We start from the raw sequence: 12,073 nt of genomic DNA on the forward strand, positions 1-12,073 counted from the left end.
CAAATAATAAGCACTACGGTAGTTCTGAGAACAAAGAAAGATGGTACTTCACATTTTTCTAGTAAAACCCCCGAGAGGAGCATCAGACGGTTTGGGGGGAACACCACCCACAGGGCAGAAACTGGTCATTAGAGGGACAAGAAGCTTATGCAGGCGAAGTGCTGACATCATGGCTTTTTAGTTACTCAAGGCTAACAAGATCTCCACCAGGGGGAAAAGGCAGAAAAACAGGATCTGTTCCGGATCAGACCACCAATTCGTTATTCAACACTGGCTTTTCTGCTCACTCTACTAGCGCCCAAATCGAGTTTGTTTACATTAAATCCAAACTTAGCGCAGATTGGAGCACTTCCTTCTTACCGCAGAATCACCTCCCACCGTATGAAAGTGGAGGCTCACGTGTAACTGAGTATGGAGATAAGCTTGCCGTAAAGAACGCTTCAGGTTGGCTGAGCTTCACGCATGACATCCTGGAAGTCGGCTCCCCAACTAACACTGACTTAAACTTGTTTTCACTCAGGAGTTACTCTTAATTCCAGGTGAGAAAATCTGAGGCGGAAAAAAGTGTAGGACGGAAATCTTCCCTCCCATATGGACTGGGAAGGTACCACTGAATTCATTTTCATCATTTTCACTGACATGATAGGCCAGAAACCGAGCTCACATTCCCAGAGGCGAACATCTCATTTTAGGTGAAGGAGGCTGAGGACCACAGTGACGAGAAACCCCTGGCAAGGAGGTCAGCCCCGAGGTCTGAATCTCAGCTTCCTAGCTCTGAGATCCGGGGCAAGCCGATACACTGCTCTCAGCCTCTACTGGCTTTTTGGTAAATGGGGAAAAAGAATACTATCTACCTATTTTGCAAGGCTGCAGTGAGATTTAGAAATGTAAGGCCCCCAGGAAGCCCGAGGGAATGGGAGCTGCCGACATCATTACTATCTGTTTGATCGGACCCAGAGGTTCTAAGAATGGAGAATCAAGTGACTGGGCTAAGAAGCTCACCAGTTTCTGAACTTCGAACTCTGCCGCGATTTGCCAGTAGCCCTCGTCGTTGGGGCGCAACATTACAACATCAAAAGCGGAAGCTGTGGCAACCGTTGCATCTTTCTGGCTGAGGGCTAGTGCCTGTATTCTTGCGTCATGCTCAAAACGATGGATGGGATACTTTCCGGTCCTTAGATCCCAGATATTAAGAAACCCTACGTAGAGAAAAACAGCGCAGGTAATTTTAGATTCGCTTAAAACGCACAATTATAAAGTAATCATGCAATATAAAGACAGTTAAAAGGTAAATGACAAATTTGCATCACATACAACCCAGGGCCGATTTCCTTAACAATGAGCTTCTAAGGTCCAATAAGGGAAAAAAAAGCAATTGGAAAGTGAGCAAAGGACAAGAGCATGCTAGTCACAGTGAAAGAAATACAACTGACGTACAAACGTAAGAAAAATGCAAAAATTCACTCACAATTAGAAAAATACAAAAACGGGGGCGCCTGGTGGCTCAGTCGGCTGAGCATCTGACTTCAACTCAGGTCATGATTCCATGGTTCATGCATTTGAGCCCTGCATCGGGCTCTGTGCTGACAGCTCAGAGCCTGGAGCCTGCTTTGGATTCTGTGTCCCTCTCTTGCTCTGCCCCCCCCGCGCCCCCCCCCCCCCCCGTTCACGGGCAAGCGCACGCACTCTCTAAGAAAAAATAAAACACTAAAAAAAAAAAGAAAAACACAAAAATGGTAACAGAATATTATTTTTCATCCATCAAATTGACAAAGATGAAAAATTTCATAAAACATTTTGTTGTTGAGGCTATAGGGAAATAGGCTCTATTTTTTTAAATGCTTATTTATTTTGAGGGGGGAGAGGGGCAGAGAGAGCGGGGCGGGGAGAGAGAATCCCAAGCAGGCCCCACGCTGTCAGTGCAGAGCCTGACCTGGGGCTCGATCTCACAACCAAACCATGAGATCATGACCTGAGCCAAAACTGACTGAGTCAGATGCTTCACTGACAAAGCCACCCAGGCACCCTAGGCTCTATCTTAAATTGTTGTTGGAGATATAAACTAATTCACCCAACTTGGGAGGCAATTTGATGATACGTAGCAAATTACGAATGTCTATAGGATAGTCGCTGAAATGTTTTTCATTATGTCAAAAGATCAGAAGCTACCTAAATGTGCACCACAGTTTGAAATTTAAATAAAATGAGGAGTTAAAAAGACTGTGTCAGACTTATACATAAGCTATCTGAAAGATCAACAAAATATATTATTACATGAAAAAAGTGAAGGACAGAGTAGTGGTATAGCAGGTTATACTACTTTCGTGTTTTAAAAAATTTACACACACACACAAACGTATACACAGACTATCCTCATGTATGGAAGGATACACAAGAAACTGTTACCAGTGCTTGGCACTGAAGGAAAGAAACCGAAGAGAAGGGACAAGAGTAGGAGGGCATCTTACTATATATCCACTTGTATATTCGGAAGATTTTCCCTAAAATTATTTTTACTAAAAAGATAAATTTTATAAAATGTTTTTATGAGACAAACTTAACAATAGCAGGACACACACCAATTGCTGAATATTTTGAACAAATGGCGCTAATTCATTCTCTTAATTGTCCATTCATGCAACAAATAATCTTTCCCAGCTTTATTGATTACAGTTGACATGTAAGTTGTACGACACAACAGTCTGATATATGCATACACTGTAAAATGATTACCATAGTACATTATTAGTTAATACCCATCACCTCACACAGTTAACAAATTTCTTTTTCCTTAGAATGAGAACTTTTAAAATCTACTCTCTTAGCAACTTTCAAATACACGGTACGGTATTAACTGTGGTCATCATGTTGTAGGTTAGATCCCCAGAGCTTATCTTCTAACTGGAAGTTTGGACACCTTTTGACCACCTTTACTGATTTTTTCCCACGCCTCCGTCCCCAGGAATCACAAATCTGTTCTCTGTTTCTGAGGGTTTTGTTTGTTTGTTTGTTTGTTTTTAGATTCCACACATAAGTGAGATCATACAGCATTTGTTTTCCCTCGGACTTATTTCACTTAGCATGACGCCCTCAAGGTTCACCCATGTTGTTGCCAATAGCGGAATTTTCACGGCTGAATAGTATTCCGTTGGACACGTATGCCACAATTTCTTTATCTGTTCAACTGTCAATGGACACTCAGGCTGTTTCCACGTCTTGGCTGTCATGAATAATGCCAATGCTGCAGTGCACGTGGGGTGCGGACGGTTCTTCGGGACAGTGACTTCATCTCCTTTGGACATATACCCAGAAGTGGAATGGCTGGACCCTGTGAAATCTAGAGTTCTAGATTTCATTTTTGGGGGAAGCTCCATACCGCTTTCCAGCGGTTGCACAAATTTACATTCCCAACGACAACGCACGAGGGCTCCTTTCTCTCCACATCCTCACCGGCATCTGTCATCCCTGGTCTTTGACGACAGCCATTCTAGCAAGCGTGAGATATCAGGCAGAAAATTACTGAGCATGTTATATACGGGGCACTGTTCTAGATGCCAGCAAGATCTGAAAACAGCCACTAACTCGTATTTTACATCCTTCCTCACACCACCCTCTTCCAGCCGCAGTGAGCACTGATGCTTTACTTTCCATCATTATAAAACGTGAGCTTAACTATCCTCCACTTGCTAAAAACCTTGATCTACCTACACACCCTTCTCTCTCCAGCTCCCTGGATGCTGCCCCCCAGATGAATTCCTCTCACACACACTGGCTGTGTGTCTCCACCTTTCTCAAATGGTCCACAGCATGATATCCAAGTTTTCCAAGTGGTCTTCAGACCAGAAGCCCCAGCAGCTGCAGCATCACCTGGGGGCTTGTTAGAAATGCAGATCTGGGGGCAACAGAAACTCTGGGGATAGACGCTCAAGTCTGAGGAGCAGTCAGTCTACAGGAACTTACACTCTTCTATCAGAAACAGAAACTTTTCTGTACCTGGGATGCCTTTCTTCTTCTTACCCAAACTCTTTTTATCATTCCCACCCACTTCTTTCCCTGCCAATATGTACCCAAGAAAACAATTACTGTCTGCATCATACTGGATAACGTCCTGCTCCAATTCCCACTGATTTTATTTTTCAAAGTTCCCTGAGAAATGACTGTACAGAAATAACAGTCTGTGGCTATCTGAGTTCAAATCCATCTCTACCACTTGCTAGCAGAAGGTCTTGGGCAAGTTACTTTAAGCTGTGGGCCCGTCTCTTCATCTACAAAACGGAAGATAACATCACCTACTGCACAGGACTGTTGGACAGACGAAAGGGGAAAAGCCACACAAAAGGCTGGAAATAGGCCAATCATTTTTACCTTTCATGTGTTCCAGAAGGCCTGCCATGTTGTAAAGCATGTTTACAATCTACTAATGGTGCAAATTCCCTCTGTTGCTCCTCCAAAAATCTAATGCTACTTCCTACAACTTCCTATTACCCAAAACAGATAAAGCTCTTTCACGTTTCTTCTCTCGGCAATCCAAGTGCTTTGAACATAGGATCTTACCATAAAGCATCATTCGGTACTAAATAAATACAGTCAGAAGAAAGTAATGCATGTGGGCTGCTTTGCGAAGACTGTGAAACCGCCAGCAGGCTAGGTAGGTGATGACAAACAGAAGCGGAGCTTTCTTCAAGTTAAATGTCGCTTCAGACATAAAACAGCGTTCTTTTCTAAGAATTACGATAAACCAAGGGGACCCGCGGGTCACACACGGCTCCACGACACATGCCCCTGGCAAATCTTTTGGCAAGTCCTCCCCACTCTCAGAAGAAACAGAGACGCTGCAGAAAACGCTGAATACACATTCAATAGGAGACAGGCATAGTCCAAGATGTGCCTCCCCCAAGCACTTCTGCGTTATGTGTGTTTGCCTTTGTTCGGAGACGTCACGATAAACAGTCATGAGAGAAACAAAATTTGCAATTTTCACAGAGCTTTTGAGAGTGAGACATTTTCATTTGTCTCCTCTCATTGAGTGCTCACTTCCATTTTGGGAGGAACATCATTATCCTCATTTACAAAAAAGAACAGAAGCTCCAAGTGGTTAAACAACTGGTCCAAAGCCACTTGGTATGTGATGAGGCTGGGCTGGAATTATGCTGGGAAAGTGCGGGATGTGCGGCTGCCTCTCCAAGTGCATAAAATAACCATGAGCTCCACGAGCAAATGACGTAAACTTGCCTGGATTCTGCCAAACGCGGAAGTTACTCAACCACGGCTCACTCTAAGCACACATGGAGTTTATCTATAAACACATTTTTCATTATTAATCAACTACTCGGTTTTGTCGGCATCACTATTCCAACAGAATCTTGTGCAATAAACTATCCTTTGCTGCGAGGTTGAGCTTCACAGAGCCATCCTAAGAAAGGTCTTTTTGGAAAACATATTCTAGGGTTCCCTCAATTTAATGGCCACATTCTTTTCTGGACTCCTACAGCGTCGGCGTCTTTATCAATTCTCTCTACTCCCTTCAACTACTGAGCATATAAAACCTTGTCAGCCCCTTCCTTGTCGACAGCACAGTCCTCCAAGACCACTTTCACATGTGTGAACATCTGAAACTGTCACGTCCTCTGAACGAATTGACCCTTCGTTGTGTGAAATGTCCCTCTTTACCCCTGGTTGTGTTCTCTGCTCTGAGATCTTCTTTGTCTGCTATGGATACAGGCATTCCAGCTTTCTCCTGATTAGTGTTAGCACTGTATACATTTTTCTGTCCTTTCTCTTTGCCTTGTGTCTTCACATTTGAAATGAGTTTCTCGTCGACAGCATATATACTTGGTCTTGTTTTTAACTGGAGTGTGTAGACTATTTCCTTTAATGCGGTTATGGGCAGGAATGGGTTTTTCCTACCATTTTGCTATTTGTCCCATTTGTTCTGTGTTCCCTTTTTCTCTTTTTCTGCCTGCTTTTAGATGGAGTATCTGCTTCAACCGAGTACGTGTTTATTCCATTTGCGTTCCCCTGTTGGCTCATCGGCCCAAACTCTTGTTGTGTTATTTTAGCCCAAATGCGTCAGCATTTTAGCATTCATCTTTAACTTACCGGTCTACCCTCCAGTGACACTGCCCCACTTCATGTGAAGAGGGCGAGCTTCACTGCCACACACTTCCATTTCCTGCCCCCCAGCCTTTGTGCCACTGTTGTCAGGCTTTTCGTTTCTATGTGTGTGATGAACCCCATGTACATTATTACTTTTGCATCAGCAGGCAATTAATCTTTAAACAAGGACTTAAATAGTAAGAAAAAAAAAGCCACGTATCCTCACCCATGTAATTGCCGCATCTGGGGCTCTTCCAATATCACTTTTAACATTAAATCCTGCAGCTTTTGCAAGATTTGCAATTTCACTTTGCAACTGTGTTGCTGGACACTTGACCCAAAAACACCCGGGCAAGGTGGGCAGGAACAGACTCAGCAGCGAATGGGGAGAGATGTTTGGGTGGAAGCTAGTTTTTTATAAATGATCAATCTATTCGTTAGTAGTTACATCGTGGCTACTCTTACAACCTCAAAAGTGCAGGGACTTGAACTACGAATACCTGAATTATAATAATGTCTTCTAATATCGTAGCTGACTATCACCCACGTTAACCAACATTTAGTCAAAAGGGAATCGGTGTAATAGCACAATCAAGTATTTACTGAGCCCCGGCTTTGGGCCAGCCACTATTCTAGGTAGTCGGGAAACTGCGGCAATAAGACAAAGTAAAACAAGAAAGTCACTGACTGCATGCAGTGAATATTCTCGTGGCATCTACCAAGCATCTCGTTTGGGGACAGACAGAAAGGATAGGACTCCTATTCTCACAAAACCTGCACCTGAGAGAAACAAACTTTTTAATGACCAAAATGTAACACATAACAGAAGACACAAAGTACAATGGGAAAATGGATATGCTTTTTATCATGCCATAAAATTATTTTAATATCCCCAAAGAAGGGGCAGCTAATTTCTCTAGACACCTCAAGCCGAACTGGATGCACAACCATCACGTGACATTAAGAAGTAAGTAGCCAATGCCTGTCAGAACCAAATAGAGTCACTTGTCAAACAGGTGATAATTTTTAAAAATCTGATAGAAATTCATTCAAAAGGCCAAGTTTTATATCACAGAAACAATAATGATATGGATTTGGCTCTTGATATTGTGTGGACCTCTCAAGTGTCAGAACTGCGTCCTTTCTCTTCCATGTCATCTATGTCAGTGAATTCAGAACGTCACTGACACTGTGGCTGGCAATAAAGGTTTGCCAAATGTTTGTCTTACGTTTTAGCAAGGGACATCTGGTTCTAAGAAACAAAAATCCACCGCAACTCAAACACAAAAGGGAAATGGGCTGGGAGGGAATGGGGCTATTTCATGGAACCCAAAGGCAAGAAGTACAGCTGGAGATCATAAGGAATCTGAAGCAGGGACTAGGAAGACATTCAGAACCAAGGCAGGGCATGTATTCTGTGTGCCTCTCTGTGCAGCTGTTTTCATTCTTCTGTCTCCCCCACAAACCAGCTGTCGCTCTTCCCCAGTCTGCAGAGTCTTCTAATCCAAGCATAGAACCCAGACTAAATGTGTGAGGCCCAAATGGCTCATCCCAATCCATGAATTAGCTGCCCCCTGGGCCTACGGTTCCCACCCTCGTCCAACCGAGGCCAAAGACTAATGCAAATACTCACTGTGAACGTGCCTACCCCTACGGGGGCTAAGGAGGTTCACTGGGGTTAGGAGACACCCCAAAAGTGTCTACTACACTTATCCTGCAAGTCAGGCCAGGGGAAAACAAGAGAAAATGTCTTAGCAAATGCAAAGGGAGGATCTGTGTAGTTAGTTCCTCAGTAGTGACTCAAAAAGCAGGTCACTGCCATCATTTCCTGAACAAGCCATGATCCCTAAGCGCCAGAACTCATGGCCCCCATTTATTTGCCCCACACCAGGAAAACTAAAAGGACAGCAGAGGTCTTTCTTTCTCCCTGACGAAACCTCAAGAGCTGGATGAAGGATGTTCAACTCTGAGCCAGTGCCAGCCTCACGACAACACGACTTCATTCACGAGAAATATGAAACGGATGCAGACGAAAGAAGAAAAAGGGTCTGTCAAAAAATCTGGAAGAGCACAATGAGTGAGGGCCCTCGGCCCAATCGAGGAGACGGGAGTGGGGCTCTGACAAGCGGCAGCAGGGCGGAAGGAACTCGGAGCTCACCCTAGACCGGGGAACGGTTGTTAACAATGACATGAGTAACGATGGCCAGTCTTCTGAGGAGACACAAAGCCTGCTCAGCAGCTGTGGTGGGCACCCATGCCAGTTTGCGACATGCCCCTCCCACCTCCCGGAGGAGGCCAGCCAGAGTGTGGTAATGAAACTGCACATAGTGGAAATGGGATCTAAATGAGTTTAAACTGATTTATGTGAGCTTTTGTAAAGATTACTCGATATCAGGAAAGTGCTACCACTGTGAAATAATGTCGACAATCCTTAAGACCTCCGCCTAATGGTACTTGCACAGAATATTTATATTCCTCGTCATGGGAACAAGGACCATAATGGATACCATTTTTGTTTTATTAGGGATGCATATTTAAATTAATCTGCTATTTGCCTAAACAATTAGCTGCTTCTGTTTGTGTGCACAAAGCCAAAATTGCAATTAGGCTTCCATCAAAAAGATAAGTCCCAACTAAAACTGTCCCGGTGGGGTCGTAAGAGCTCAGGGCAGAACTTTCCAAAATTACTTTTTAGCATAATGGTAATTATGTTAATTGCTTGAAAGGTAAATAACTGCTGAACTGGTTTGGGGGGGGGGGGGGGAAACACACCACACACAACTGGCCCTGCCCCCTCCCCTTTGATCTTTTTCAAGCACCATTAAAATTTAAAACAGGTTGACAGTTTAGAAAGTCACAGACTGGTCACTTCTTAAACCACAGAGTGTCTTGTGGTCTTTAGTGCTTCCTTGATTAGAACTTATCGTGGCCATGAGCTCCTATCCTCTTGAGCTTGGACAGTAAACACCTGAGGCGTAGGGCAGTTTCTGACCACAGTAATCGACCCCCCCATTACCTGTGGGGGATACGTTTCAAGATCCCCAGGACATGCCTGACCATGGACAGTTCCAAACCCGCTAGGTACTATGTTTTTTCCTTTACATACATACCTTTGATAAAGTTTAACTTATAAACAAAAAAAAAAAGCACAGTAAGAGGTCAACAATAAAATAGCACAATTATAACACTATATTGTGATTTCAAAAGTCATGTGAATGTGGTCTCTCCCTCAAAGTATCTTATTGAAATGAACTCATCCCTCTTTTTGCGATGAGATAATAATACACCTGCGTGAAGAGATGGAACGATGTGCGTGAGGTAGCGTTAGACTACCACTGACCGAGGACACCCCCTCCGCTTCTAGACCACAGTGGCTGCGGGTAACTGAAGCTGCAGAAACTGAAATCACAGATAAGGGGGCACTGCTGTAGCTATGTAGGCAGGGTCATCTAACTGCAGTTCAGAGAACAGTGAATGAAACTGTTTTTAAAAACAGCTTGTAACTTCAATTTGCACCCCGTAAACACTTGCCTATAAATGAACAGGAGCCAAAAAAACTCCTTGACAAGAGAAAAAGCATTTTAACAAAAATTTGAGATCTACCCATTGCATTCCACTAACTGTGTACTGCCTCATTCATCAAGTCCATACAACAGCACTATGAGATAGAGGCCAGCGGTGTAAAGGTGGCATGAGTTTGAAAGGAGAAAATAAATTTTGCTTTTACGGAAGAGGTGGCCAGGGAGGTTAATATCAGTGCAGACAAGGGTCATGTTGAAGTGCTCAGTACGGAAGGTCTGGAATAAGACAAAGCGTCTACCGTGCATGTTCATCCTCAACGCTGCAGCCGAACACAACTCTAAACGTGAACCCTGTGATGTGGAGAAAAACAACGCATAGGAAGCATTCTGGAAGCTGTACTTCGGACTGACGAGAATCTGAATGGGCTCATGGACCGATCAAGTGGCTGGTTAGGCACAACAGATCAGCGACCGGATGACAGATCACCAAAGCAGAAAGAGAGTCAAGAAGAAAGCAAGAGGAATATAGTTAGGAGTCTCAGGTTCAAAGCAGAAGAAAAACATTTTAAAAATAAAAAATGAGAAAAGGCAGTAAGTTGAAAAGGAATCAAATAACAGATCGTGGGGCGCCTGGGTGGCGCAGTCGGTTAAGCGTCCGACTTCAGCCAGGTCACGATCTCACGGTCCGTGAGTTCGAGCCCCGCGTCAGGCTCTGGGCTGATGGTTCAGAGCCTGGAGCCTGTTTCAGATTCTGTGTCTCCCTCTCTCTCTGTCCCTCCCCCGTTCATGCTCTGTCTCTCTCTGTCCCAAAAATAAATAAACGTTGAAAAAAAAATTAAAAAAAAAAAAAAAATAACAGATCGTAAGATAGGACAATGTGACTCCGTAGAAGAATTCAGAGTTAACGGAGTCCAAGGAAAAACAGATTCATGGGGGAGCATCCGGACCAGGTCTTCTACAAGGGGAAGTGCCAAGGAGGCAGAGAATGCGAAAGAGACATCACTATGCACGCAGCCACCAGCCCTACCAGCTCCAGCCAGTGTCTTCCTACACTATAACGGAGCAATATAAACATAATCTAGAATATATTTTGAAGAGTCCATCAGACAGTGGTGCTAGGTGATGCCTCCAGCGCACAGACCATGGTACTGGGCAATCGGGACAGTGGTGGTGGGTAGAGAAAGAACACTTATTCTTCACTACACATCCTTTGGGACAATTTGAATTTTTTCTACATGTTACACTATCTCCAAAATTTTATTATAATTTGTATACATATCTTTATAAATATTAACATGATTTGTGATGAGATTTTTTTCACTTTTCCCAATCACGGTCCACATAATTTTATAATCAACATTTAACTCTGCCATACAAATTCTACTTCTGACTCAGTGATAGGTTAAGGTGAATTAAACTCCAAAGGAGTACGCAACATCGCCACCACTTTCCTGACCAGACAGGTTCAAGAGAGCCCAGGCCAAGAGTAGCCCAGGGTAAGTCTTAATCTCCTTGTTCTTTCTTTTTTCAAAAAGTTTATTTGTTACTAAAAGGCAAATAGGTCTATCTTCAAAAACAGTTCCACTCATGTGCTAAGTGACAGAACTACATAATATTTAGAAATGCGTGATTTAGATAACGCTCAGGACTACTGAAGCAGAATGATGGGTACGTGGGGATTCATCACCCTATTCTCCCCAATTTTGTGTATTTTGAATTTCCTACAATAAAAGGATTCTTAAAAATAATTTGAAAAGCTATCACTGACAAAAGTGAAGACACAGAACTTGTATTTTGCAAAAGTTTTCAGGAGCTACACTCCGAACTTAGTGTAGTCTCAGAACAGATTTGCAATGGAAATTCCAGCGATGACATTTTGCAGGTTTTGGAAATCCCCTTCCAAGCCCTCGAAATATCCTGAAATCATACTATCAATGAATTCTCTTTCAATAAAAGTATTACATGGCTCAAAGGAAAAGTAGAAAAAATCAAAGATGTAGATTATGGCACCACTGTAGTCAACTCTGAGTTACGCCAAACAAGAAGGAGAAAGGGAACAGCAGATGATCTCACATTTCACTTAGGCATCTGAAACCCCCAACGCAAATCTCCCTGCATGTGGATGGGTTTTGCCAGGAGGGCCAAGAATGTTTAAGCTGGGGCGCCCCCATGTCCCTAGGTGCTCCCTGGGGGACAAGACAGGGGCAGGTGTGGATTACAACAGCCCTATACAGATTCTCCTCTGAACTCCAGACCCATGGATCCACCTGCCTTAAAGACTAGTGGTCTTCAGACTTTTTTGTTTACCCCCCCTAAAATTATTTTGGAAAATCAGGTCTCCCTTTCATATCTTACATATAAAACCGAAAAATCTTGTTTATCGTGTAGTGGCAAAAAAAAAAAAAAAAAAAAAAAAAAAAAAAAAACCCAAAAAACAAAAAACACACAAAAAACCC

The 12,073-nt window shown here is 43.3% G+C and overlaps 1 protein-coding gene across 3 annotated transcripts in view; it reads right to left on the reverse strand.

The window, feature by feature from the left end:
* Positions 1–12,073, reverse strand: part of FBXW8 (F-box and WD repeat domain containing 8) — a 125,986-nt gene that overhangs the window by 39,027 nt on the left and 74,886 nt on the right. For all 3 annotated transcript variants that reach the window (XM_058691160.1, XM_058691158.1, XM_058691159.1), the window contains exon 6: positions 1,003–1,199. In XM_058691160.1, the coding sequence (XP_058547143.1) occupies positions 1,003–1,199 (197 nt within the window). The remainder of the gene's footprint in view (positions 1–1,002; positions 1,200–12,073) is intronic.

Source organism: Neofelis nebulosa, chromosome 11 (assembly GCF_028018385.1).
Source record: "Neofelis nebulosa isolate mNeoNeb1 chromosome 11, mNeoNeb1.pri, whole genome shotgun sequence".
In the NCBI taxonomy this organism is placed as follows: Eukaryota; Metazoa; Chordata; class Mammalia; order Carnivora; family Felidae; genus Neofelis; species Neofelis nebulosa.